Raw genomic sequence first — 27,721 nt, forward strand, 5'->3', positions numbered from 1 at the left:
GAGCCTCCCTGTTTAGTTCACCACTGTATTCCAATGGCCAAAACAACATCTAACCCTAAGTAAACATTTGCATAAATAAGGTTGAAATAAGATAATTGCCTTGAAAGTTTCATTCAGTCCACAAATATTTCTCTCTTTTGTAAAGATTTTATTTTTATTTATTTTTAGAGAGGGAGGGGAGGGAGATAGAGAGAAACATCAATGTGCGGTTGCTGGAGGTTATGGCCTGCAACCCAGGCATGTACCCTGGCTGGGAATGGAACCTGCGACACTTTGGTTCGCAGCCTGCACTCAATCCACTGAGCTATGCCAGCCAGGCAGTCCATAAATATTTCAAATGCACCTATGAGGGTCCAGGCCCTCTTTCAAGGTGATGGGAATTCAGCTGAGAGAAAAAAATACACAAAAATCCGTGCTTTCTTGGGTCTTGCCTTTTAGTAGGGAAACAAACAATAAGGAAGATAAAAAAAAAAAAGTAAAGCACAAACTATGCCTGATAATGATAAGTGTTAAGGAGGGAAAAACAAATATGCCCTGGCCAAGAAGCTCAGGTTAGAGGTTAGAGAATCCTCCTGATATGCCAAGGTTGTGGATTCCATCCTCAGTCAGGGCACTTACAAGAAGCAACCAATGAACGCATACATAAGTGGAACAACAAATGGATGCCTCTCTCTCTCTCTCCCTCCCTCCATAAAAACAAATAAATAAAAAATAATAAATAAAGCAGGAAAGGACGTGAAGTGTGTTCGGTGAGGTAAAATTTTAGATACATTCGCCAAAGAAGAGAGGCTGAGCCCTGAGGACAAAGGGGGGAAATGCATTTTAGGAGGCCAGGGTCACTGGCACAGGAAGGAAGGGGCTGGAGGCTAACAAACACAGTGGGAGATAAGGCCAGAGAGGTTAAGGGAAGGCAGAGTGTGTAGGATCCTGTTGGCCAAACTCAGGCCTTGAGCTATTTGAAGAATGGGATAGAAAGGTGTTGAAGAGTTTGAACACCAGGGTGTCATAATATGGCTTGTTTCAAGAGGATCACTGGGCTGCTGTGCTGGGAATACCTGAAGGGCAAAGGAAGGGACCAGCAGACTCTATAATAATAATTTTGGCAAGAGAGGGTGGCTCCAATAGAATTACAGAATTGACGCGTACATCAGAAAGGAATTCAGAGAGGTCGGGGGTGGGGATTAAGCAGCTGGAACGCAAATGGTACCTATTTAGTTTAGAGATGGGAGTTCTGCTTTTCCACTAACTTACTAGTAGTGAACTTTTTTCCTCTTAAAATTTTATTTATGTACCTGAAGAGGGAGGGGAAAGGGAGGGAGAAAGACAGAGAGAGAAATATTGATGCAAGAAACATCACGCCTGAACCAGGGACCAAACCTGCAATCCAGGCATGTGCCCTGACCAGGAACCCACAGGCAACCTTTCGCTCTGTGGAAGACGCCCGACCAAGTAAAGGCACACCGGTCAGAGCAGCGGTGAGCTCTTGAAGACACCGCTTCAAGGTTCTGGGTCTCATTTCCCTACCAGTGAAATAGGGAAAATATTCCCACATCACACAGCCTTCACGAGAACGAATGAGAAAGTGTCAAAGGCTGACCGTGAGCCAAGTGCGAACCGAGAGCCAAGGACTGCACGAGCCCGTCCAGACGGGAGGGGACTGCTAGGAACCTGCCGCCCAACTACTGAAACTACAGCGGACCATCCGCGCTCCCCACCAGCCACCACGCCAAAGAACCGCCAGGTCCGGTACCGCGCAACACAGTCTGCGGCTCCCAACCTCGCGAGATTTGCTAGCCAGGCAAAGTCACCCTCCCAACTACATCTCGCGAGACCGAGGTTCAAGAGCGACTCTCGGTGGGTTTGGGCTTGCGGGAAAGATGGAATATCCTGCGTTGGGAACGGTGGAGGCCAAGGACGGCGGAGGGGCCCGGCCCTACAGAAGCTCGGAGGAGCGGGAGGGCCGGGAACCGGACGGGCTGCGATTCGACCGCGAGAGGGCGTGCCGCCTGTGGGAAGCCGTTTCTGGGGCCCAACCAGTGGGGAGGGAAGAAGGTGAGTCCAGGGGGAGGGTCTCGGAGGAAGGGAGCCTCTCGCCCACTTGTGCGTTGCGCCGGGAGTGGCAGGAGCGGACGAGAGCGCTGGCCAGCCGCCGGGTCTACGGTCACACCCCCTGGCTCCCGGGCCGCCTCTTTGCGTGACGCACTCGGGGACTCCCGGACTCGTGCACCCCATCAGGCCCGGGCACCGCGGGCCAGTTCCTGAAAATCGAGGCCGCGGCACGTGGGGAATCGGGACCCCGTGTACAAATGGAAAAGGGCCTTCTCACGCCCAGGGCCTCGCGTGTTTCTGCCCCGCCTTCCTCACCCACCAGAGCGCAGCTCCTCCCAAATTTGTGAACTGTAATCCCTCTCCAGGCCTTCTGTTACACCCACAGAACCTCCCCCGCCAGATTCGTAGCTCCCTCAGCATTTCCTCCTGACTCTTCGTCGTCCCAGTCTCCAGGCTCCGCCATCCCTGGTGTCTCCATCCTCCCGTCTCTCATGCCCCACACTTCAAGCGCTCTAGAGGGCCTTTTGCCTGGCCTTGGTGGCAGGGCCTTGGTGGTGGAGCCCTGGCTTACCCCTGTTTGCAGTTGTCTGGCCTCTACCCTTTTCTGAGATGGGGGCCTGTTACCTGAGAAGCAAGCTTCCAGCTTGCTCTACATTTTACCTGACAGTGGGTAAGGCAGAGATAGAGGAGATGGCCCAAACTGCCCTGACCAGTCCTTGGGAGAACTAGCTGCTCAACTCTACCCAAAGGTGCACCAACTCTCTGGGCTTCTGTGCTGATCCTGGCCAGTAATCTGCAGGGCCATCAGGTTTCTAATAGTTGGTGTGCTTGCTGAGCAGACTAACCTTGGAAAGTTGAATATGTTGCCTGTGAACTGTGAACTGATTGCCCTGGGGTAAAGTGGAATTTTTAACCACATCCAAGGACTATATGTTTCAGTTTGGGGTGGTACACAGACCTCGTATACCCTGACATACAAGGTCTGTCCAGAAAAAGCCCAGCCATTATTAATACAAGGAGATCCGTTTGTGGGATATCGATGTAACCTTGCCACAGAGGGGAGTGGACTGGAATGCACATGGGTGAACAATGATGACTTCACTGTACTAGTCAGTGGGGGCGATAGACCCATTGGGTGATCATGTGGACTGGGTGGATCTCGAATTCAAAATGACTGAGTACAGCAACCATGCTGCATCAAGTTTTGCATTAAGCTTGAACATTCCTCTGTGGAAAGTATTAGGATTATTCAGAAGGCTGGAGCTATGGGCAACTGGTAATTGGCAGCTTCATCAGGAGAATACACACGCTCATGTATCACATCTCCTGCAGAGGTTTTTTGGCAAAACATCAAATCACCCAGGTGACTCAGCCCCTCTATGGCCCAGATTTGGAACCCTGTGACTTCTGTTTTGTTTTGTTTTGTTTTGTTTTTCCCAAAATTAAAATCACCTTTGAAAGGGCATGGATTTCACAACATTGATGAGATTCAAGAAAATACAACAGGACAGCTGATGGCAATTGAGGGAACTGTGTGAGGTCCCAAGGTGCCTACATTGAAGGGGACTGAGGCATCATTGTTCTATGTACAATGTTTTTTGTATCTTCTTCAATAAATGTCTCTATTTTTCATATTACATGGCTGGATACCTTCTGGACAGACCTTGTATATATACTTCTCCAGTTTAAAAACTAGTCTAGCCTGATTCCTAAATTACTACAGATGCCCACTCTCATACTTTCAAACTACTGTGGTACAAAGTTGCCCACCCACCCCTCCCCTCTCCCCGCAATTTTCCTTTCATTGATTGGACATTCACCGATGCCTGCTCTATTCCCAAGACTGGTTGTGTGTCGGAGATGAGGAAAAGACTGCACTTGCCCTGGGTAGGGCTTGTAGTTGAGTCCAGGAAGCAGACACCAAAGCAGTTTTATTATAATGCAGTGGGTTCAGTAAAGAGGAATGTTTAAGAGGTGGGGGTGCACAAAAAGGAAGGTTACCTTTGTCTTCAGGGGACATGGAACAGAGCAACTGTGCACTGAAGACGGAACTGTCTCTTTACGTGTGTATGAAGGTACAGTCACTTACAGCCTCGTTCATTTCCTGCCCTCTGCAATATTTATATGTCCCTTTCTCCGCATCCTCGCCAGCACTTGCTGTTGCTGATTTATTGATAACAGTCATTCTCACAGGTGTGAGATGATATCTCCTTGTGGTTTAATTTGCATTTCTCTTATGATTAGTGATTTGAGTTCTTTTCATATGCCTATTATTGGCCATCTGTTTGTCCTCTTTGGAAAAGTGTTTATTCAGGCCCTTGCCCATTTTATAATTGGATTATTGGGGGCGGGGGGGGGGGCTGTTAAGTTGTATGAGTTCTTTGTAAATTCTGGATATTTTTAAAATATATTTTATTATGCTATTACAGTTCCCATTTGCCCCCCCTTCATTCCCCTCCACCCTGCACACCCTCTCCCACCCACATTCCTCCCCTTTAGTTCATGTCCATGTGTCATAAGTTCTTTAGCTTCTACATTTCCCATACTATCCTTGCCCTCCCCCTGTCTATTTTCTACCTACCATCTATGCTACTTATTCTCCGTACCTTTTCCCCCTCCTCCTCCCACTCCCCTGTTGCTAACCCTCCATGTGATCTCCATTTCTGTGGTTCTGTTCCTGTTCTAGTTGTTTGCTTAATTTGTTTTTGTTTTTGTTTTAGGTGTGGTCGTCAATAATTGTGAGTTTGCTGTCATTTTACTATACATGTTTTTTTATCTTCTTTTCTTAGATAAGTCCCTTAACATTTCATATAATAAGGGCTTGGCGATGATGAACTCCTTGAACTTGACCTTATCTGAGAAGCACTTTATCTGCCCTTCCATTCTAAATGAAAGCTTTGCTGGATAGAGCAATCTGGAATGTAGGTCCTTGCCTTTCATGACTTGGAATACTTCTTTCTAGCCCCTTCTTGCCTCTGAGGTCTCTTTTGAGAAATCAGCTGACCGTATTATGGGAACTCCTTTGTAGGTGACTGTCCCCTTATCTCTTGCTGCTTCTAGGATTCTCTCTTTTATTTTTACCTTGGCTAATGTAATTATGATGTGCCTTGGTGTGTTCCTCCTTGGGTCCAACTTCTTTGGGACTCTCTGAGCTTCCTGGACTTCCTGGAAGTCTATTTCCTTGCCAGAATGGGGAAGTTCTCCTTTATTATTTGGTCAAATAAGTTTTCCACTTGTTGCTCTTCCTGTTCTCCTTCTGGTACCCCTATAATTCGGATGTTGGAACATTTAAAGATGTCCTGGAGGTTCCTAAGCCTTTCCCCATTTTTTTGACTTCTTATTTCTTTATTCTTTTCTGGTTGTATGTTTTTTTCTTCATTCTGGTCCACTCCATTGATGTGAGACCCAGCTTTCATTCCATCACTGTTGGTTCCGTGTGCATTTTTCTTCACTTCACTTATTGTAGCCTTCATTTTTTCATCTAATTTGCAACCAAAATCAACCAATTCTGTGAGCATCCTGATCACCAGTGCTTTGAACTGTTCATCTGATAGGTTGGCTATCTCTCTGTGGCTTAAAAGTACTGATTGCAAGGCTTTCGATTCTGTTTGAGCCATCTTCCCCCCCACCTTTGGCCTGGTCTCACCTGTTAAGTGTGAGGGGCAGAGCCTTAGGTGTTCACCAGGGCGGGGCACCTCAGTTGCTGGATTGTGACGTTGTATGTGGGGGCGGAGTCCAAGAGGAAACAGTGGCACTTGCTCCACTCTCTGTTGGACCTCAGCCCCTTCCGCTGCTTCCCCTCAGCAAACTGGGCCCCTCTGGTGCCAATTCCCATGTGGGTGGGCTTGTGGGACTTTCCAAGGGCCTGTGAGGTTGGGAGTCTCTCTCTGCGCCTCAACCCCCGTAAGTGTTTTCAATCAGTGCCCCGAGGCTCTATTTCCCAGCACTGGGATCCTGGGTTGTGTGGAGTGCCTTGCTTCACAGTCGCCACCTTGCTGGGTCTGCCGGTTGCCACCCCTTGGCCAGGGTCTGCCAGCTGCTGCTTGCAAGCTCAGGGTCCGCCCACTGCAGTCTTGTGGGCTCCAGATGCCTTACACACCCGGTCCCAATGCTCTCTGCTCTTGGTGCCATGACCCGAGCCGGCTGCCCAACTCCACCCCTCCTACCAGTCTGAATGAACGTGTCTATTTTAACTCCTTGGTTGTCCGACTTCCATTCAGATCAATTTTCTCTCAGTTCTGGTTGTTATTCTGTTTCTAAGTTGTTGTTGTGCCTACCTTGGTTGTATGAGGAGGCACAGTGTGTCTACCTATGCCTCCATCTTGGCCAGAAGTCCCTAAATTCTGGATATTAATCCCTTATCAGTTGTATCATTGGTGAATATGTTCTCCCATTCAGTGGGTTGTCTTTTCATTTTGTTAATGGTGTTCTTTGTGGTGCAAAAACATTTTAGTTTGATGCAGTCCCTTTTGTTTACTTTTTCTTTTGTTTTTCTTGCTCAAGATGTATCAGAAAAAAATACTGCTAAAAGAAATGTCAGAGATTTTACTGCCGATGGTTTCTTTTAGGAATTTTATGGTTTTAAGCCTTACATTTAAGTCTTTAATCCAATTTGAGTTTATTGTTTATATGGTGTCAGTATGTGGTCTAGTTTTTTCTTTCTTTTTTTTTTTTTTTTGCATGTATCTGTCTGAATTTTCCAACACCATTTATTGAATAAACTGTCTTTATTCCATTGTATGTTCTTGCCTTCTTTGGAAAGTATTAATTGATCATATAAGTGTAGGTTTATTTTTGACTCTCTAGTCTGTTCCACTGATCTGTGGCTGTTTTTATGCCCATACCATGCTGTTTTAATTACTATAGCCTTGTATTATACTTTGATGTCACGTAATGTGATACCTCCAACCTTGTTTTTCTTTCTCACGATTGCTGTAGCTATTAGGAGTCTTTTGTGGTTCCATATAAATATTTTGATTATTTGTTCTAGTTCTGTCAAATACACCATTGGCATTTTGATAGGAATTGGGTTGAATCTGTAGATTGCTTGGGATAGTTTAGACACTTTAATGATGTTAATTCTTCCCATTTGTGAGCATAATATATGCTCCTAGTTATTTGTATATTCTTCCATTTCTTTCTTCAGTATCTTATAATTTATTTTATAGCAGTGCTCCTCAAACTTTATTGTGCAAATAAACTCCTCAGCCTCTAGGAGGAGGTGATTTCAGCAGAGATGGGAAGTATGAGCCACTGAGAAATTCAAGGTCAGGCTCTTGGCACACACCAGGAAGCTCCTGCAACTAGAGCACAAGATGGAAAGGCTCCTAGATCAGTCAAGGGAGCCGGTGCAGGAGGGCTGTGGTGAGGGACCAACTTCAATCTAAGTCCAGAGTCAGCATGGAGGATGCGGATGAAAAAGGGCTTCTTTGGACACTAACCTCACAGGGTGATCATAAATTGTCAACTAGGCAGGTCGTGGTGGGTGGTCACACCCCAGACATATAACTTCTTTGGTAAAAGGTGTATCTGTCTTGGGCAAGCCCTGTTCATCGTTTCCTTGCATCTAGATTAACACATCTTTGAAATGCCTCATTTCAGGCTCTTCCTTCTAGTACCTGACCATCCTTTTCAGACCAGACCCCTCCTTCTAAAGCAAGATCACTCTCAAGAGAGCACAGATTCTTAACTATCCTGTAATCTGATCCAGACCTTGCTTCCTCCCACTTTCATGAAATCTTCCTTAGGTTCCCTCCTTAATTCCACATGCTGTAATAGAAGCTGCAGACTATCATTGTCTTGGAAACAGTTATCTCGTTTGTTGAAATCCTGCTTCGAGGTCTATCCTCTGGCTCAAATCAATTTTTATAAAAATTATCTACCAATTTGGCCCTGACTGGTGTGGCTCAGTGGACTGAGTGCCGACCTGCAAACTGAAAGGTTGCTGGTTCAATTCCCAGTTAGGACACACACCAGGGTTGTGGGCCAGGTCCCTGTTTGGGGGTGTGCCAGAGGCAACCGATTGATGTATCTCTCATATATCCATGTTTCACTCCCTCTCTCTCTCCCTTCCCCTCTCTCTAAAAATAAATAAATAAAATCTTTTTAAAAATCTCTATAGATTTGGACATTCTTAGTTGATAAGGATTTAAGCAGGAAAGTGATTGGTCTGGTATTTGCCTTACGATCACTCTGGTTGCTGTGTGGGACATGAAACCTCTCACCTCAAAGTTGGTACAGGGAGCCCCTGGCCATGGAGGGTGCTCAGGAGTCAGGCCCCACACCCCTCAAGTTGTATGAATTTACTTGGGGGTCAAAAATGACCACGTGAATAAGGAGCCACCAGTGTGGAGTTTTTATGCCGCTCGGAGGAGCTCGTACCTGTGTGCTCCAGGGACATGACTTTCTCCCCCACTTTTTAAAGATTTTATTTATGCCACACCAGCCAGGGCCTTTTCTCCCTTTCAAAGGACTTGGGCTTACATCCACAGTCTGCTGGTTACAACATCTTGGACACATCCCACACTCTGTGCCTCAGTCTCCCCACCAATCAAAGAGGATGTCAGGCCAGCCCACAGGTGACACCCCGGGCCTCCACACAAGCACTTCGGACAGGTTAGGTGTGAACATGGCCCAGGCAGATGCAGCATCCAGTGTCATGCACGGGATTGTCTTCCTGTTTGGGAAACTGAGGCACAGTGGGGAGAGGAGCCCCCACCTCAGGCCCACGCAGGCTGCCCAGGCCACCTGCCACTGGCCTCTGCACAGAAGCCCAGGCCCAGCTCTGCTAGGGACCGGGTGGAGCCTGACTGGGAGCAGGTCTGGGACTCACAGGGAGTGGACTAACATGCAGGACACACCTCAGGTGTCCCCAGCCCCAGCAGAAATGAGCAACTGGGCCATGCTGCTGGGTGCAGACCCGGTCCCCTCCCCAGGCTACCCCTTATTTTTTTGGATGCAATTGTAAGTAGGATTTTTTTCTTCACTTCCCTTTCAGAAAGGTTGTTATTTGTATATAAAATGCAATTGATTTCTGCATATTTTGTATCCTGCTACATTGCTGAATTCATTTATCAGTTTAGTAGTTTTTTGGTAGACTCTCTGGTGTTCTTTATATGTAGTATCATATCATCTGCAAATAATGACAGTTTTACTTTTTCCTTTCCAATTTATGCCTTTTACTTCTTTCTGTCTGATTGCTGTGGCTAGAACTTCCAGTACTGTGTTGGGTAAGAATGGCAAAAGTGGACATCTCTGTCTTCTTCCTGGTTTTAAGGGAAGTGCTTTTAGTTTTTCCCTGTTGAGTGTGGTATTAGCTGTGTGTTTGTCTTCATTATGGCCTTCATATGTCCTTCATTATGTTGGGGTGTATACTCTGTGGTCCTCTGTAGTCCCACTTTGCTGAGAGTTTTTGTCATAAGTGGGTGCTCGATTTTGTCAAATGCTTTTTCTGCGTCTATTGATGATTGTATGATTTTCTTAACCTTTATTTGTTTATGTGGGATACCATGTTAATTAATTTGTGTATATTGTACCAACCTTGGATGTGAGGAATTAGTCCTCACTTTATTATGGTGTGTGGTCATTTTAATGTATTGCTGAATTCAGTTTGCTAATCCTTTGTTGAGGATTTTTGCATCTGTGTTCATCAGGAATATCGGCCTAAATTTGTCTTCCTTTGAATAGCTGGCTTTGGAATTTGTTTAATGCTGACCTTGTTGAATGAGCAAGGGAATCTTCCCTCCTCCTGACTCTTTTGAAATAATTTGAGAAGGACAGATGTAATTTTTTCTTTGAGTGTTTGGTAAAAATTACTTGTAAAGCCATCTGGTTCAGGTTTTTTGTTTCTTGGGTGTATTATTATTATTATTACTGCTTCAATTTTATAAAATGTAATTGGTCTGTTCAGATTTTCTCTTCTTGATTTAGTTTTGGGAGATTGTATGTTTCTAGGCATTTATTGGTTTCTTCCAGATTGTCCATTTTGTTGGCATATGTGTCTGTATTACTTTCTTAAAATCCTTTGTATTCTACGGTGTCAGTTGTTACTTCTCTCTTTTTTTTTAAGATTTTAAAATTTACTTTATTTATTTTTAGAGAGAGGGAAGGGTCGGGGAAAGAGAGGGAAAGAAACATCAATGCGCAAGAGAAACATCAGTTGGTTGCCTCTTGCACACCCCAACTGGGGACCTGGCCCATACTCCAGGCCTGTGCCCTGACTGGGAACAGAGCAGGCTACCTTTTGGTTTGCAGGCCGGCACTCAGTCCACTGAACCACTCCAGCCAGGGCAGTTGTTACTCCTCTTTTCATTTCTAATTTGACTTATTTGGGTCGTCTCTAATTTTCCTTCATGAGTCTGGCTAAATATTTAGCAATCTTGTTTATCCTTTCAAAGAACCATCTCTTGGTTTCATCAATCTTTTGTATTGGTTTGTTTTGTTTTGTTTTGTTTTTTTAGATTCTATTTCACTTATTTCTGCTTGATCTGTACTATTTCCTTCTTTCCACTCACTTTGGGCTTTGTTTGTTCTTTTTCTAGTTCCTTTAGGTGTAAGGTTAGATTGTTTATTTGAGATGTTTCTTGATTCTTGAGGTAGGCCTGTAATGCTACGAATTTCCCTCAAGCACTGTAGGAGAAAAATGGGGAAATAAACAAGAGACCCCAAGAGACAGAATACAGCCAGTCAAGAGTCCTTCTGCCCAAAAGCATAGATAAGTTTTAGATTTAGTGAAGTAAAAAGAGTTACATCAAAACTGTCTACCAAGAGCCTCCCTGCAAGACATCTGGACCACTCTTTGGTCCAGAGTGGATGGTAAAAAACGTAGGCTTGCTGTCCCCTAAGTGATCTGGACTCTACCCTGCCTCCAGCTGTCAGTGCTACAGTGGGACTCCTGCCCTGGGCGAGGTTTTACTCCCTTCCCAAAAGGCAAGATTTGTTCACAACACCCAACAATTAAGAAGAAGGTAATCCCATGAATTCCTACAGTGGAGCTTATGTAATATGTTAGGTGATTTCATATGTTTCAAAGTCAGAGTGAGAATAGTGAGAAAAGCCCTGACTAATGTGGTTCAGTGGGTTGGGTGTCATTCCACAAACCAAAAGGTCACCAGTCTGATTCCAGGTCAGGGCACATGCCTGGGTTGTGGGCCAGATCTGTATTTGGGGGTATGTAAGAGGCACCTGATTGATGTTTCTCTCCCTCTCTTTCTCCCTACCTTCTTCTCTCCCTAAAAGTAAATAAATAAAATCTTTAACAAAAAAGAATAGTGAGAAAAGTTTTAAGTTATTTAGTTTTAGATTAAGAAATATCACAGGTGCGGTATAGGAAATAACTAATTTGCTCAGAACCACGGGGCCCAGAATATAATTTGACAGTAACATTGAAATTGAGCGCAGAATAGACGAGGTGCTGTGCTGAGTGATTTATGTGGAAAACCATAGGAGAAACCATTCCTTGAGATGCATGTTACCAGCCCTCCCATTTTATACCAGAAAAATAAAACAAAACTGGGATGGAGGTTAAGTAATTTCTGCAAAATCACAGAGCTAGTAAGTAACAGAAGCAGGATTTGAACCCAAGTCAGGATGCCCAGGGAGCCCAAGTTCCTAACCATGGTTTTCCACTATGAACATTTAGCTGGTATTAGATAATATTTTGTGCTTACGATGTAAGAGTAGGATTAATTACCTTTCTCATTGGCAGAAAGGTAATTACTTCTGATACTTATCCTCCAAAATTTCTTTTTACATCTTCTGATTCATTTAAAAGAAAACCAGTTTTTAAATTTAATGTTCCCCTCCGGCAAGATGGAGGAATAGGTGGACGCACCGTACCTCCTCGTACAACCAAGATTAGAAAAACAATAATTTACAACAATAATTTACTATCAGAATAACACCCAGATCCGGCAGAGGATTTATCTGAATGGAAGTCGGGCAGCCAAGAAGCTGAAGTAGACGCGTTCATCCGGACTGGTAGGAGAAGACGAGCCGGGCCGGCGCGGGGCTGGCTCGGGTCGGCAGCGCGTGGAGGTCGGTGGAAAGTTTGGCGCGAACTCGGCGCAAAAGCCATCCGGGAGCACAAGAAGGCAGCGGTGATCCCTGAGTACGCGAGCTGCAGCTGGCAGACTCAGAGCGGTAGCGATTGTGGACCAGGGCAGAACTCGCGGCCCAGAAGCCCAGACAAGGGTCTGAGTCCAGGAGAACGGAACTATTGCCACTGTTTTCTTCTGTCCCTGCTCCCGCTCCCACCCCACCCCCACATATAACGTCACAATCTAGCGACTGGTGAGCACCTAAGGCTCCCCCCCACCCCCCCACCGTAACAAGAGCAACCAGACCAGGGGAAAAAAAAAAAAAAGGAGAGACGGGAAAAAATATGTTTTCAACAGAGCAGATCAGTCCCCCAGGACACATCCTTTTGAGTGACCAAGAATTAGCCAATCTATCAGATGCGCAGTTCAAAACACTGGTGATCAGAAAGCTCACGGAACTGGTAGATTTTGGACGAAATCTAGATGAAAGGATGCAGGTTACCATAAAAGAGATGCAGGAAGATATGCGGAGGAGAGCCAATAGTGAAAGGAAGGAATATGAGTCTCAAAACAATACAGTGGACCAGAAGGAAGATAGAATCAACCAAGCAGGAAAGCATGACGAAATAAGAATTCAAAAAATTGAAGAAAAGATTAAGAGCATCCAAGACACCTTTAAACGCTCCAATATCCGAATTATAGGGGTACCAGAATTGGAAGGGGAAAAGCAACAGATTGAGCACGTATTTGAACAAATAATAAAGGAGAACTTCCCCAATCTAGCAAAGGGAACAGTCTTCTAAGAAATCCAAGAAGCTCAGAGAGCCCCAAAGAAGTTGGACCCAAGAAGAAACGCACCAAGGCACATCATAATTACATTAGCCAAGGTAAAAATGAAGGAGAGAATCCTAGAAGCAGCAAGAGATAAGGGGACAGTCACCTACAAAGGAGTTCCCATCAGACTGTCAGCTGATTTCTCAAAAGAGACCTTACAGGCAAGAAGGGGCTGGAAAGAAATATTCCAAGTCATGAAAGACAAGAACCTACATCCCAGATTGCTCTATCCAGCAAAGCTCTCGTTTAGAATGGAAGGGCAGATAAAGTGCTTCTCAGATAAGGTCAAGTTAAAGGAGTTCATCATCACCAAGCCCTTATTTTATGAAATGCTAAAGGGACTTATCTAAGAAAAGAAGATAAAGAAAAGACATGTATAGTAAAAGGACAGCAAACTCACAAATATTAACAACCACACCTAAAGCAAAACCAATAGAAACTAAGTAAACAATTAGAACAGGAACAGAACCACAGAAATGGAGGGCACATGGAGGGTTAGCAGCAGGGGAGTGGGAGGAGGAGAGAGGGGGAAAAGGTATAGAGAATAAGTAGCATAGAATGTAGGTTGGAAATAGATAGGGGGAGGGCAAGAATAGTACGGGAAATGTAGAAACTAAAGAACTCACAAGTATGATACATGGACATGAACTAAAGGGGGGAAAAGTGGGCGGGAGGGGGGTACAGGGGGGAGGGGAGAGAAGGGAGGAAATGGGACAACTGTAATAGCATAATCAATAAAATATGTTAAATAAATAAATAAAATTTAAAAAAATAAAAAAATAAATTTAATTTTCCCATAATAAACGGAAACTCAAATTATTTTCATACAGAAAGAATGCTCTAGTCTTTTAATAATTAAACCCCAATACAATTTTCTGACCAATTTTGTGTGTGCTACTATACCAATATAAATTTAAATAATAAGAAAATGTGCCCTGGCTGGTGTGGCTCAGTGGATGCTGGTTTGATTCCCAGTCAGAGCACATGCCTGGGTTGTGGGCCAGGTCCCCTGTGGGGGATGCTCGACAGGCAACCACACATTGATGTTTCTCTCTCTCTCTTTAAAATAAATAAACAAACAAACAATCAAACATAAATAAATAAAAAGAAAATGTTATTGGCCCTGGCTGGGTAGCTCAGTTGGTTAGAGTATCATCCCAATCCACCAAGATTGTGTGTTCAGTCCCTAGTCAGGGCACATACAAGAAGCAGCCAGTGAATGCATAAATAAGTGGAACAACAAATCAGTGTTTCTTTCTCTGTCTCTCCCTTCCTCTCTCTCTCTAAAATCAGTTTTTTAAAATATTTTAGAATAGCCCTGACTGGCATAGCTCAGTGAATTGAGCGCAGGCTGCGAACTAAAGTGTCGCAGGTTCGATTCCCAGCCAGGGCACATTCCTGGGTTGCAAGCCATAACCCCCAGCAACCACACATTGATGTTTCTCTGTCTCTCTCTCTCTATCTCCCTCCCTTCTCTCTCTAAAAATAAATAAATAAAAACTTTAAAAATTTTTAGAATAAAAAGAAAAATGTTATTATCTTTAGTGGAGCAAATTTGAAAATCGCTTTTTTTAAATCTTTATTGTATTTTTTTTCATTACCATTTAGTCCCTGTATACCTTCCTCCCCCCAGCAATCATCACATTGTTGTCCACGTCCGTGAGTCCTTTTTCCTTTCTGCTCAATCCCCTCCACTCCCTAACCTCCCCACCCCACTAGCTGTCATCTTGCTCTCCATCTATGAGTCTGTCCCCATTTTCCTTGTTAGTTCAGTCTGTTCATTACATTCCACATTTGTGTGAGGTCATATGGTGTTGGTCTTTCTCTGACTGACTTATGTCACTTTGCATATTCTCCAGGTCCATCCATACTGTTGCAAAGGGTAAAATTTTCTTTTTTACAGCCAAGTAGTATTCTGTTGTGTAAATGTCCCATAGTTGTTTTATCCACTCATCTATTTTTTTAATTTCTGTTTATTGATATTGGAGAGAGAGAGAGACAGCCATCAATTTGTTGTTCCACTTGTTTATACATTCATTGGTTGATTCTTATATGTGCCCTAACCAAGGATCAAATACACAACCTTAGCTTATCAGGACAACACTCTAACCAACTGAGCTGCCCGGCCAGGGCAAAGGTTGCTCTATTTTTTTTTAAAGATTTTATTTTTATTTATTTTTAGAGAGGGAATGGAGGGAGAAAGAGAGAGAAACATCAATGTGCAGTTGCTGGGGGTCATGGCCTGCAACCCAGGCATGTACCCTGACTGGGAATTGAACCTGCGACACTTTGGTTTGCAGCCTGCGGTCAGTCCACTGAGCTACACCAGCCAGGAGGTTTCTCTATTTTTAATTCCACCAAAAATGTTGCACAAATGGTAAAAAAATACAGAATGTACTATTATTATTTTTAAAGATTTTATTTTTTTTATTTTAGGGGGGAGGGAGAGAGAAAGGGAGGGAGAGAAACATCAATATGTGGTGGCCTGCGTTATGTGCCCTGACTGGGAATTGAACCAGCAACCCTTTGGTTCACAGGCCAGAGCTCAATCCACTGAGCCACACCAGCCAGGGCCAGAATGTATTATTATAACAAAATTTTTAATTTAAAAGAACAGTGAGGAAATTATTCCCCTTCCAAGTCTGTCAGTCCTTCCAGTTCTATCAGGGAAGAAGTCTCAGGTGGGAACACCTGTCTTAAAAACCTCTCTTCCCAGTTGCTGCTCTCATGGCTCTTTTCAGGGGGAACTCTAAGCCACTGGTGCCAGCATCTGGCTAGAATTGTTTCATTTTCATCAATCTATTGTATTTAAGTTTGTGATCTAAAGATTCCTTTTTTAAAGAATTTACTTGTACACATGGTAACTGTAGTTACGAACTCTGTATTGCGTATTTGAAAGTTGCTGCCCTGACCAGGTAGCTCAGTTGGTCAGAGCATCATTCAGTACACCAAGGTTGTGGGTTCGATCCCTGGTCAGGGCACATACAAGAAACAGCCATTGAGTACATCAATAAGTGGAACAATAAATCACTCCCTCCCTCTCTCTCTCCCCCCACCTCTTCTTTCCTCTGTCTCTAAAATCAATTTTTAAAAAAATCTCTAAGAGAGTAGATCCCAAAAGTTCTCATAACAAAAAATAATTGTAATGCTGCGGTGCCTGGTGTTGGCTGGACTTATTGTGGCAACCATTTTGCGATTACACAAATGTTGAATCATCATATTATACACCTGAAACTAATATAATCTTATATTCAATCATATCTCAGTTAAAATTTTGTAAGCAGTTTATTTAGTGAATAAAACTGGCTTACATGACATTATAAAGTACGCAGTGGTGTAGGTGGTGTGAGTGCAGCAAGGGAAGAGTGGTCGAGGTCTGCCAAGGTGTAGACCAGTGTGGCATTGCATTGCTCCGCGCTTGTGTTCGAGGCAAAGTTTGGAGACACGAAAGCCGATTTTTGACTCAGAGGTTTTGTTTTCCTCTCTGCAGTGGAGCACATGATCCAGAAGAACCAGTGTCTCTTCACCAGCACACAATGCAAGGTGTGCTGCGCCCTGCTTATTTCGGAGTCCCAGAAGCTGGCTCACTACCAGGTACGCCATGGCACCTTTAGAACGGCCCTGCTCGCCAGACCCGGCTCCAAGCCCCCACCTCTCCCTGGCTTGCACAGTGAGGTGCAGTTCCTCCAACCACCCAGGCGTTGCCTCCACGCACGTTGACTGTATTGAAGACTGACTTAGTTTTTCCAAGTCTCATTTCTCACATCCAAATCAGGGTCATTTTATGTGTATCTTTCCTTGTAGCTCGTGTAGTAGAAAGTCTGCACTCTGGCTTTAAATAGACCAGAGGTTGACTCATAGCTCTGCCACTCATCTTGGGCAAGAAACCACACCCTCTTCAGCCTCTGTTTCCTCGACTGTAAGATAGAGATGATGACAGTGTTCTCATAGACTGTTGTGAGAATTCGATTTGACAGCATGCAAAGTGCCTTGAACAGAGCAGGAACTCAATAGACTGGGTTTCTTCCCACACCCTCTCCTGCCCAAACATTTTGTGAGAGTGAATCAGGTGGAAATCTAGTATTTTTGAGTGCCTTAGATATGAAATGGCATTTGGCTATCTTTGATCTTTTTCCTGGGTTCTTGCAGAGCAAAAAACATGCCAACAAAGTGAAGAGATACCTAGCAATCCATGGAATGGAGACATTAAAGGGGGAGACGAAGAAGCTAGACTCAGATCAGGTAATCCAGCTGCCATGTTGGACGCTCGCTTCCTGGCACAGCCAGCAGGCGGGGCGACGCGGTGAAAGAGCATGGGCTGTCAGGCAGGCTGCCTCGGCCTCCAGTCCCAGCCCTGCCGGGACTCGGGCAGGTCTTGTCACCTCTCTGAGCCTTATTTCTTCCTCGAGGAAGACAAGGATGCTAGCTAGCATCAGCTATGTGTTAGGATTATCCAGACTAAGGTGAGGGAGGGAAAAAGCACCCAACCCAGAGCCTGGCACATAGTAGGACCTCAGGAAATGTAGCCGTTGCTGGGCATTACCCCCCTGTGGTTTGCTGGAGTGGGTCAAGAAGCTGGCCATTCACTACTCCGGGATACAAAGTGGAAGAGAGCCAGGCTGCTTGCTTTCTTGAGCAGGAAGAAGAGCCAAGTTCAGCCCATGAACATTTGGAGTAAACAAGTGGAAGGAACAGCTTTCCAGGTGCCTGCTCTAATTGAGGTGTGAACACATTTGCTTTCTGGCATAGAGATACTGCACAGTGTGGGAATCGTGCTGAAACAGCCCTGATCCCTCAGGGGTCCCATGACTTTTGTTCTGTGGGATGCCATGCAGACATTTTGGGATGAGAAGTCAGCAGACTGGGGCCTAGTGCTACTCAGCAGCTTCCTGGGTGGGTGACTCTGGGTGAATCACTTAACCTCTGTGCACTCCACCCATAAAACGGAGATAGTAATTCTACCTCTTCAGGGTGTCCTGAGGTAAATTTTTTTTTTAATATTTTATTTATTTATTTTTAGAGACTGGAAGGGAGGGAGAAAGAGAAACATCATTGTGTGGTTGCCTCTCATGCGGCCCCCACTGGGGACCTGGCCCGCAACCAGGCATGTGCCCTGACTGGGAATCGAACCTGCAATGCCTTGGTTCACAGCCAGAGCTCAATCCACTGAGCTGTGCCAGCCAGGGCAATTTTTAATTCCTAGTAGATATTCAATAGTTAATAAACTGTGCCTCCCATTACAGTGGCCACGGGTCTGGAAGGGCCGTGCTCTTCCCTTCCCCAGTTCACTAGACTGAACCCCTGTCTGCCCTTCTCCTACAATCCAGAGTCCATGAAGTCGGGATTAACGCTGTGACCCGGGGCAAGTCCCTTCACCTCATGGTACTTCAGTTCCTTCAACCCAGGGTGATCCAGTAGTTCAAATAAGATCACAGGCTCCTCCCCACCTCCTAATAAAGAATAACTATGCAGCCCCAAATGTCGATAGTGCCAAGCTTTAAAACTCTGTCTTGTTTCCTGGTAATCATATCAACGAGTAAAACCCAGGGATCTGCTGCTCACCAAACCCTGAGTGTCCGCTGAGTGCCAGACTCCAGCAGGGTGCTAGGAGAGGGAATGGAGACGAGCAAGACAGGCCCTGCCCAAACGTGGAGCTCTGACGCTGTCAGTTTAGGGTGACAGGTAGCATGCTAGAGAGGTCTGTTTCACGCACTCTGGGAGTACAGAGGAGGAACAAAGTTCTCCTGGGAATCCTCAGGAAGTGGCTTAATAATTGTTTACCGAATGATTTTCTTGACTAAAAGTCTCCCAGAAGAGGTGATATCTAATCTGGGCCTTGAAGGCTAAGCAGACATATGTCAGGCAGGAGAGAAGGAAAGATCACCCTAGGCAACAAGAATGGCCCGAGCAAAGCAAGAAAGCCACAGAGCATCAGGTGGGGACTGGTGAGTAGAGCCTGGGTGAATTAGCTGGAGGAGAACCCAGAAAGGTAGGTTGGGGCAGTGTGCACAGGGGGCCTTGCGTGCCCGTCTCCCGCGGGCAGTGGGGAGCCATGGAAGGTGTTCTGGCCGGGCAGTGACATGACCAGACCTGTGTTCTTTCTCCCAACCAGAAGAGCAGCAGAAGCAAAGACAAGAACCAGTGCTGCCCCACCTGTAGCATGACCTTTTCCTCCCCTGTCGTGGCCCAGTCGCACTACCTGGGGAAGACCCACGCAAAGAACTTAAAGCTGAAGCAGCAATCCACTAAGGTGGAAGGTACTGGTTTTCCTGAGTAGTGCTATATTGGGACCCCTCCCGTCCTCAGGGCGCCACGGCCAGGTACTCCAGAAATGCCCGCTGGGGCCACAGACTTGGAGAGGTTGAACTGCTTTTGAGAGCCTTTGCAAATATAAAAGTAGGCACAGCCTCATTGAAATGCAGCCTCAGAGCTGTGCCCACCTAACCTTGTTTCTTTGGTCCCGTCAGTGTCTCTCTGCAGACACTGTTAGCCCTGAGCTCCTGCTCTGACTAATACTGTGACTGGGAGTGCCAGAGTCCCCCAGGCCTGCAGCCACCTGCCTCTCCTGCTCCAAGTTCTCCCTCCCAGCACCCAGCTGCCCTTGTTATCCTGTGTTCCTAGTTGAAAGCCAAAACCTTGTCTTTTTTGTGTGCTCAGGTTATGCCCTACTCACTCTAATCCTCAAAGTGGCCTCTTCTCCTCAAGACAGGGACTTGCCTTTCAAAGCCGAACACTTCAGTGCAGCCACCGCTGCCCAGCAAGCTGTGTTTGCACCTGCTGGGCATCCTTTCACTGCCAGTAAAGTGACTTCTCTCTGAAGTAGCCCTTTGTCTTGTCACCCCTGGGGCCCACGCTTTCTCTCATTAACTCCTGACTTTCTGGGATTTTTAACCTCTGCTAATGGCAGTTAGAAATGAAAGTTCTTTTGCCTTTATTTTTTCTTTGTCATTTTTGCTTCTCTCCCTTTTGGACCAAGAAATAGCCTATACTATCTGTAATACTTACTATCCTCTTTTACATTACTGTATTATGAAAACAAGACAACAATGTTTTGGAAGACTTTGAAGACAAATTTAAAAAATCACTTACAATTTTACCCTCTTACCACACCCAAATCTGGTCATTCATGGGACGAAACAGTGGAACGTGGACTGCAAAGCCCCAGGCGCCCAGGCTTAAACCCCGGGGCTGCCATTTGCCACCCCTGTGGCCTGGCTCCTTCATGCCTGGGTTTCCTTGCCTGTAAAATGTCGATAACGCTTTCCCCTTCATAGGTCATGAGGATGAAATGATAGATGTAGGAGGAGCCTAGGACACAGCAGGTGCCCGGGGAAATGACAGCTGCTGTTGTTAGTATAATCCCCATCGTGAAGGTAGCCAGTGAGTGGAATCCCCCAGTCCGGTGCAGTAGTTGGTCAGGCATTCACTGCCTGGAGCCAGTGCTTGGCCTTGCTCCTGGTGCCATTCACAGTACCTGAGGGTTAAACATTAGGCGGAGAAACCAGCTGAAGAAGGGAACTTTATAAAGTTGTTCACATATCTTTAAATGGACTTGTCTTTCCACAAGTGGGAAAATGCCCTGGAATGTGCCTGGTCCCAAAGATTTGTACTCACGAGGTTATTCCCACACCCACTTTACGCCTCTGCCGTGTGTGTGTGTGTGTGTGTGTGTGTGTGTGTTTACATAGGTGTGGCCACCATGCCCACATTCAGCTTTCCTTTTGATTTTGTAGTTTATTCACATTTCCTGTTATCACATGAGTTTATAGCTACATTTCTGGAATTACGCATTTTTTATATGAAAATAATCAAGCATGTTGTAGAGAATATGGGAAATATCGATAAATGACAAGAAAAAGTACCCATAATTTTACCATTCAGAGGTAACCACTGTTAGCATTTTGTAGTACTGTGTCTTCTGTAATCTTCTGTTAGTGTGTGCGTGTATATCTATGTGTGTGTTTGTTTTATCTGTGTCTAGATTGAACCCATGTATATGTACATACAAACATAAATACTTTAAATCTTACTGTTTTTCTAAAAACGATGCATACTCATCATGAAAAATTCTAGTTCAAACAATGCAAAAGAACAAAGAGGAAAGTAAAATTTCACCCAAATTCTACCACCAGGAGAAAAATACTGTTAATATTTTGGTGACATTTCAAATACCAGTACACGCATGAAAATTGTGTATGTATCTTCTCACAATGATAGAATCATGTTGTGTGTCTAACTTTCTTTTATACTCTGCATTTTAATACATTTGTGTTTCCCTCATGTTATTGAAAACTTTTTCATAAACATTTTCAATGACTATAAATTATCTCATATCACAGTTAACCGTTCCTCTAATGTTTCTGCCCTCCCGTTTCGGGTGTTTGTAAGTAACTCTGTAGCAAACATCCCTTCTGACCGCCTTCCCGCACTTCAGGCTGTTTCCTGAGAGGCAGCTCCCGCAGCTCTCACGGTTACTGGCTGTTCCCCAAGTGGCACCTCTCCCGGGACCCACCCTTCACCTCAATGCTGCTCCTCAGCTTCTGTTAGAGTGACCTTCACGTCAACTGTTCTCTCTTTTCCTACATCAGAAATCTGCATTCGTTGTAGAAAAGTTGGAAAATACTGAAAAGCACCCTCTTACTCTATCTGTGCTTTTGGTCTTTTGCCCATACATCACCATCTTGTTTTTTTGTGGTGGTTTACAGAACTAAGGACATAAGAAACATATTTCTGTATAACCTCTTCTTTTTAACTCACCACCACGTGCTGCATATTTTTCTCATTATTAAATATTCTGCAACATGCACATTTACTTTTGGAGTGATTTGCTGAGACAGTGGCCAGAAAAGTTGAGATTCCCTGTACCGGAAAATCGGTGCAGAAGCCAGCAAGTTCCTTCCAGCTTGCTAAAAACCCTCCCAGCTTCCCCCATCAAAGTGGCACCAGGATGAAGGTGCACCTGAGCCACCTGAGGGGGCTGCTGACCCCACTCCTCCCCCACCCTAGGTGGGGGCTCTGCGTCACATTTTTAAAGCAGTAGTTACTAGACCCACACCCTTCCAGCCACGTGGCCTCAACAGTGAGTTCACGGCATCCGCTTTATGAGGTAGCAGCACACCCGCAGTCAGCATGGGGAAAGATGCCTGCTGGCCTACGGGAGGCTCACACATGCCCATGCCAGGATCTGGTGAATGGAGCTCACTGACCAAAGCCAGAACTGTGCCTTCAGGTCTCCTTGCCACACACTGCAGCCCGGCAGGGCAAAGAGGGCATGGTTTTGAGGGTCACGCAGACCTAGGCTCCACTTGCCAGCTGGGTGGTCTTGGGGAGGTCATTTCACCTATGAGCCTCAGTGGTTCTCTGTAATGTAGGAAAACAATGCCTTACTCATGGAGCAGTTCTGAGAACAAAGCATGTAACTGAATGTCATGTCACCCTGTTCTCATCCCCACCCCAGCCTTGAAGGCACTGTAGCCTGAAAGGCCTCCCAGTGTAGTTGCTCCGTTTCTCCATCTGCACGTCGGCCCCCAGCTCTCTGCCTGGGGTGCTGTGAGGATGGGAATCAAACGCCTGAACTGGGAAGTCCCGGGGAATTCCGAAGGACAGCAAGACTGCGAGCATGCACCCTCTCTAGTCTGTTGTCATTTGGCAACTTGATAGCAAAAGTGCTGAACTTCCTCGGTCTCTGAGAAAGCAGGACCCACGTGCCCAAAGCAGTTACAGCGGTTGAACAAGTAGCAGCCCCTATCTCTGCAGCTGTCACCTTGCGGTCCCCAGCAGCAGGGCCACGCACGCAGGTGTGGTTACCTAGTGACGGCCTACGTCTGCATTCTGCGTGCTTGAGAGCCCAGCACCTTCTGTCTTCTCACTGCTTCTGTTGGGCTCTCACTGCAGCTCTGTCGAAACGCCTTACGAACCCTCTCCTCGTGGCCTCCTCCTTGGCCTCCTCGCACCAGAGCAGGGAGGTGAGAGACCCAGACAAGTTCTGCAGCCTCTGCCACGCAACTTTCAACGACCCTGTTATGGCTCAGCAACACTACGTGGGCAAGAAACACAGGAAACAGGAGACCAAGCTCAAGCTCATGGCACACTACGGGCGGCTGGCAGACCCTGCCGTCACCGACTCAGCAGGTAAGGAGGCCTGGGGGGCCCAGCTCACACCCGTGGCTGGGTCGGGGCCAGACCACCAAGGCAACACCTCTCCTCCCAACGTCTCCTGGGTCCGACCGGGCAAACTGAAAGGCCTGCAGAGCCAGGTAGGAAATCCAAAGAAGGGGAGGGGCCTGGAGGGGGTGTGGTCAGCTGAAGGCTGTGGCCTCTCCTGGCCAACTCTCGCCACTTGCGACCGTATCTGTCCATTTGTCTAGAGAATCTAGAAGCCAGATTTGAATAAGAATTCTCCTTGTTTTCAAATGTGCAACTAATTTTTTAAAATGTGAAACCCTGTGAGATTTGGACCAAGGGCCACCAGTTTGCAACCTTTGATTTAAACTCCCTGCCGTCCCCATTCCTTTTGCAAAGGCCTCCTCAGCTTCTGCCAGATTTCAGAGTGTCCTCAGGGCCTCTCCTCTCCCAGCGGCCAGGCCTGCCTGTGCTCCTGGGACAATATCGGAGAGGAGAGCATTGGGACTTGAGTATCAGCTCCCCCCTGGCCTCAGCCTACTCACTCACCAGCATCACAGGAGAGAGGGTTCATAGAAAGGGAGGAGCCCACCCCACCACAGTGACTTCTCACTGCCTATGGCAAGGGGCAGCGAGGCGAGGTTGTTGTTCCATTCCCATTCAACCAGTCAGTGTTTATGGAGCGCCTACTGCGTCTCCTCACCGAGGTGTGGTAGTGACCCAAACGGACACAGCTCCTGTCTCGGGAGCCTGTGTGAGCATGCGTGTTGGTCCTTGGAGCCTCCTCCCCAGGCTGTGCAGATCCACCACCAGAGAGTCAACTCCTGGGGCCCCCGAGGCACCCAGGTACCAACATCTTGGCCTCAGGGAAGCCACTTTCCAAAGTTATCTGTGCTCTTCCCGCTGAGCTGAACAGGTGAGCACACAGCTGTTTTAGATATTCCAGACTGCCCATGGGCAAGGGGAGGGAACACAGCTCTCTAACAACCCTCCAAACCCGAAAGCAACCACATAGCACAGGCCGACCTGCCGACCTTGGGCAGTGCTGACAGAGGACTCGAAGCAGTGGCTGTGAAACAGGGCAGAGAGCCCTGGAGCAGGGTGCCAGGGATTGCTCCCCCAATGCCATGGAAGGACAAAGGACCTGCTGTACAAACCTCTTCAAAACTGGAAAGGGATGGCCGGTATTTGCGTACCGTTCCCACACACAGGCAGTGCCTTCCCCTTTAACAGGACTGGTCTCGTACCAACCTCAGAACCAAGTTCCTTGGAGCCCTGCTTCACGACGTCTTCTCGTTTTAGCCTGTGACTGATAGGAACAGCGTAGCGCCCCACTGGTGTGGCCAGGGTCTCCTATAGCTGACCCTTTCTGCTGGGGCCCTGCCCTGGTCATTCCTCATCACCTCCTGTCCACTGGCCGGACCCGGGCACTGCCGTGTTCGGGCTGCTTATCTTAACGTGTGTCCGTTGTGTTCTTTATCTCCAGCCAGAGCCTCCCTTCTATACCCACCCTCTCCCATTTGCCTGAATCACACACGTAGTCTTGGAACTGGAGCCTTGGTTCGTTTGTTTTTCTTGCTTAAGGCATTTGCTTTAAAGGTCGGCCAAAATCTTTCATGAAAACCAAGGCAGAAGAGTAGGGGCATCATGTGCCCCTTTGATATTGAATATACATTATAATTTAATCCCCACGGCATTCTTATAAATAGGCATGGTTTTCATACTTCACAAATAAAAAGGATGAGACTCAGTGTGACTTGCTCAAGGACATGCAGCTAATGTGACCCAGTGTCAATCGGTGACACCGTCAGCATGGGTCTCTAGCTCTGTCTGGCTCCGAAATTCCTCCTGCCTTTAGGCCTGAGCATACTGAGTAGAGGGCTTTTCCGGTACAGGACATGAGCCGAGGCGCTGAGCCCAGCCAGACCCCTTGCACATGGAGCTGGGGTGTCGACCCAGGAGCTCAGCAGTGCCTTCAGTTGATGGGCTCCGCCTCAGCAGAGGGTTTGCTTTGTGGGCAGCTCAACTTACCCCCTCCGGCTTCAGTTCAGACGCAGCTCTCTGTTCCCTCAGTCATCCTGCATCTACTGGTTGCTGGCTGCTGTTGTCCAGGCCTCAGGCTGGGTGTTCCCACCTATAATTACCTGCTTTAATCCTCACAACAACTCTGTTGTGCAAGTTTTGTCATCCCCATTTTAAAACTGAGGACATTGGGATCAGTAAGAGGAAGTGGGCGCTGGCCAGGTAGCTCAGTGGATTAGAGCCGCATCTTGATAGGCCAAGGTTGCGGGTTTGATCCCTGGTCAGGGCACTTAAAGAACCAACCAATGAGAGCATAAATAAGTGGAAAAACAAATTGACATTTCTCTCTCTCTCTCTCTCTGCCCCCCTCTCTAAAATGAGCCAATAACTTTTTTTAAAGAAAGATGAAGTGATTTCTCCTGGGCCACACACTAGGCAGCAACAGAGCCAGAACTGAAAGAGGTCAAGTTCTGTGTTGGGTCCAGAGAATAGTTTCCCTGGGGCTCCTGGCACGTGTCTCATGACAATTTGGGCCAAATATGAGGTGACCCAAAGTATCTAAAGCTCTCCCACCAGGGCTAGATGCAGCATCTACCAAGCAGAATAAACAACACTTGGAGTTCACTTTATACCCCAAGCTCACATTTCCCTTATTTACCCAAGAACTAAAACTAAAACCTGCATACCATTCTGGCAGCCAGGTCCTTTAGCCTCCAGCACCCTCGGCACCCCCCTGAGTGCTGCCATCCTCTGCTTCACCCCATCCCTTCTGGCCTCACCTCTGCACAGAACAGGTCTGCTTCCTCTGCCATATGCTGACCCCTCAGTCTCTCAACCCCCGCACTTAGGACAGGCTGCAGGTCTTAGAACATCTATATATAGTCAAGAAATATTTGTTGATCTGTTTCCTAACATATGCCAGGTATTATACGTGTGGTGTTAAACAAGAGGCATTGCTCAAGTTCCCTTGGAACTTGGAGCCCACAGAGAAGGTAGGCATGGAGCAAGTAACAAGTGTGACAGCTTTAGAATGGGAGATAACTCGGGTGCAATGGAGATGCCCTGCTGTGAGGGAGCAAGCATCAAGGGAGCCCTCCTGGGGGGGATACCATGTGGGGCACAGTGATGCTGGGGAGGGGAGCAAGTGTCCATTCGTGGTGTGTGGGTCACATTAAGGGTTTGGTCCTTTGTTCTGAGAGCCCTGGGAAGCCATTGACAGTCTAAGCGCCGGTTACGAAGTGGGGAATGGTTTGCGGTAGGGAGCAAGGGTGGTGGGAAGGAGCGGCAGTGCAGCTGCTGCAGTGGTTCCTGCTGGAGGAGACAGGAGCCGGGCTCAGGGAGCAACAGAGGAGGTAGGAACAGGTGGATTCGAGATGTATTTAGGATATAGAATTGCCGGGCCTTGGAAAGGGAACAGGCGAGGATGGTACCCAGATTCAGGTGGGTAACCAGGTTTTCTCAGCTTAAGTTGAACATGCCCGTGAGATATCCAAGTAGAGGTGCTTGAGAGGCGGTTGGATATACAGGTTGAGACCTTAAGCAAGAGATCTGAGTGAGAAATACTGCCATTTTGGTAGGTCAGAAACTGTTCAGTATTCGGGCTGTCTCCGGAGCATGCCCACCCTTGTCTTCCTCGGTGTATCTTTACCTTTTCTCAGGGCCCCATGAGACTTACGACCAAGGGCTCAATGGGCAATGGCAGCTCATCCCAGGCTAACCCCCTGAACCTATCTTCAAGGCCCCCTTTTCACTGATGTTTTAATGAGCCCAAAGCAGCCCTGCCTAGGGCTCTCCAGTGGCTGCTTCTTCCCTGAGCCCTTCCTTTGTTTCACTGTCCCCAGCTTTAATAAACATGCTCTCAAAATAAAATTTTAAAAACTGTTAAATATTGGTAGTTGCATGTGTTCTAACCTAATAGGTGGTCAGTGAAGTCTGGAAAATTGTATGATACCCCAGAGAGCTTGGAGAAGAGTGAGCATCTGAGATTGAGCCCTCCAGACATGGGCATAGGCTGCAGCATGCATGCGCCCTGAGGGCTTTGTGCTAAGGGAAATAAGCACACACGACACTTCTCGTGTGACTCCACTTGTGTCTGGAGACATCTGGAGTGATCAAGTCACCGAAAGAGGAAGTAGGATGGTGGGTGGTCACCAGAGGTTAGGGGAAGGGGGAGCTGTTTAATCGGTGTAACTTCTCAGTTTTTCAAGATGGAAAGTTCTAGGGATTGGTTGCACAACCATGTAAATATGGTTAAACATGATGAACACATGAGTTTCTCCAGCCAGACCTATTTTTTAACATTACTGAATTGTACACTAAAATGGCTTGGATGGTAAGTTTTTTGTCCTATTTTACCAAAATTAGAGTTAAAATAATGAAAAAATTAGAAGAAAAAGATTATACCCTTTGGAAACCCACTGTTAACAATGGAAGTCAAACTGGAGTTAGCAAGAGATAGAGAAGGAGCCACCAGAGGGCAAAGGTCTGGGGCGTGTGCAGTTCGGTCAGGGACTGTGGAGAGCTCGAACAGCAGGAGGCCTCATTGGTGTCCATTTGTCCAGCAAGTCGGGATACAAGGAAGCCACCTCTGGTCTCAGAAAGTGTGTGCATGTGGAGAGGCTGCAAAGTAACTGAAAGGCAAGGAATGGAGAAACAAG

At 46.5% G+C, this 27,721-nt stretch overlaps 1 protein-coding gene across 3 annotated transcripts in view; it reads left to right on the forward strand.

The window, feature by feature from the left end:
• The first annotated feature begins 1,816 nt into the window (after positions 1–1,816).
• The window catches only part of ZNF346 (zinc finger protein 346), a 45,284-nt gene continuing 19,379 nt past the window's right edge, over positions 1,817–27,721 (forward strand). For 2 of the 3 annotated variants that reach the window (XR_004900343.1, XM_028527963.2), the window contains exons 1-5: positions 1,818–2,052; positions 16,411–16,514; positions 17,070–17,162; positions 19,033–19,177; positions 22,815–23,051. Coding sequence is in view for 2 of the 3 variants with exons in the window: in XM_028527963.2 (XP_028383764.1) it covers positions 1,878–2,052; positions 16,411–16,514; positions 17,070–17,162; positions 19,033–19,177; positions 22,815–23,051 (754 nt within the window). In the remaining variant the exon portion in view is untranslated. Of the gene's footprint in view, positions 2,053–16,410; positions 16,515–17,069; positions 17,163–19,032; positions 19,178–22,814; positions 23,052–27,721 lie in introns of all 3 variants that reach the window. The other variant, XM_036013608.1, reaches the window with a different exon arrangement.

The sequence above is a fragment of the Phyllostomus discolor genome, chromosome 13, assembly GCF_004126475.2.
Source record: "Phyllostomus discolor isolate MPI-MPIP mPhyDis1 chromosome 13, mPhyDis1.pri.v3, whole genome shotgun sequence".
NCBI lineage: Eukaryota > Metazoa > Chordata > Mammalia > Chiroptera > Phyllostomidae > Phyllostomus > Phyllostomus discolor.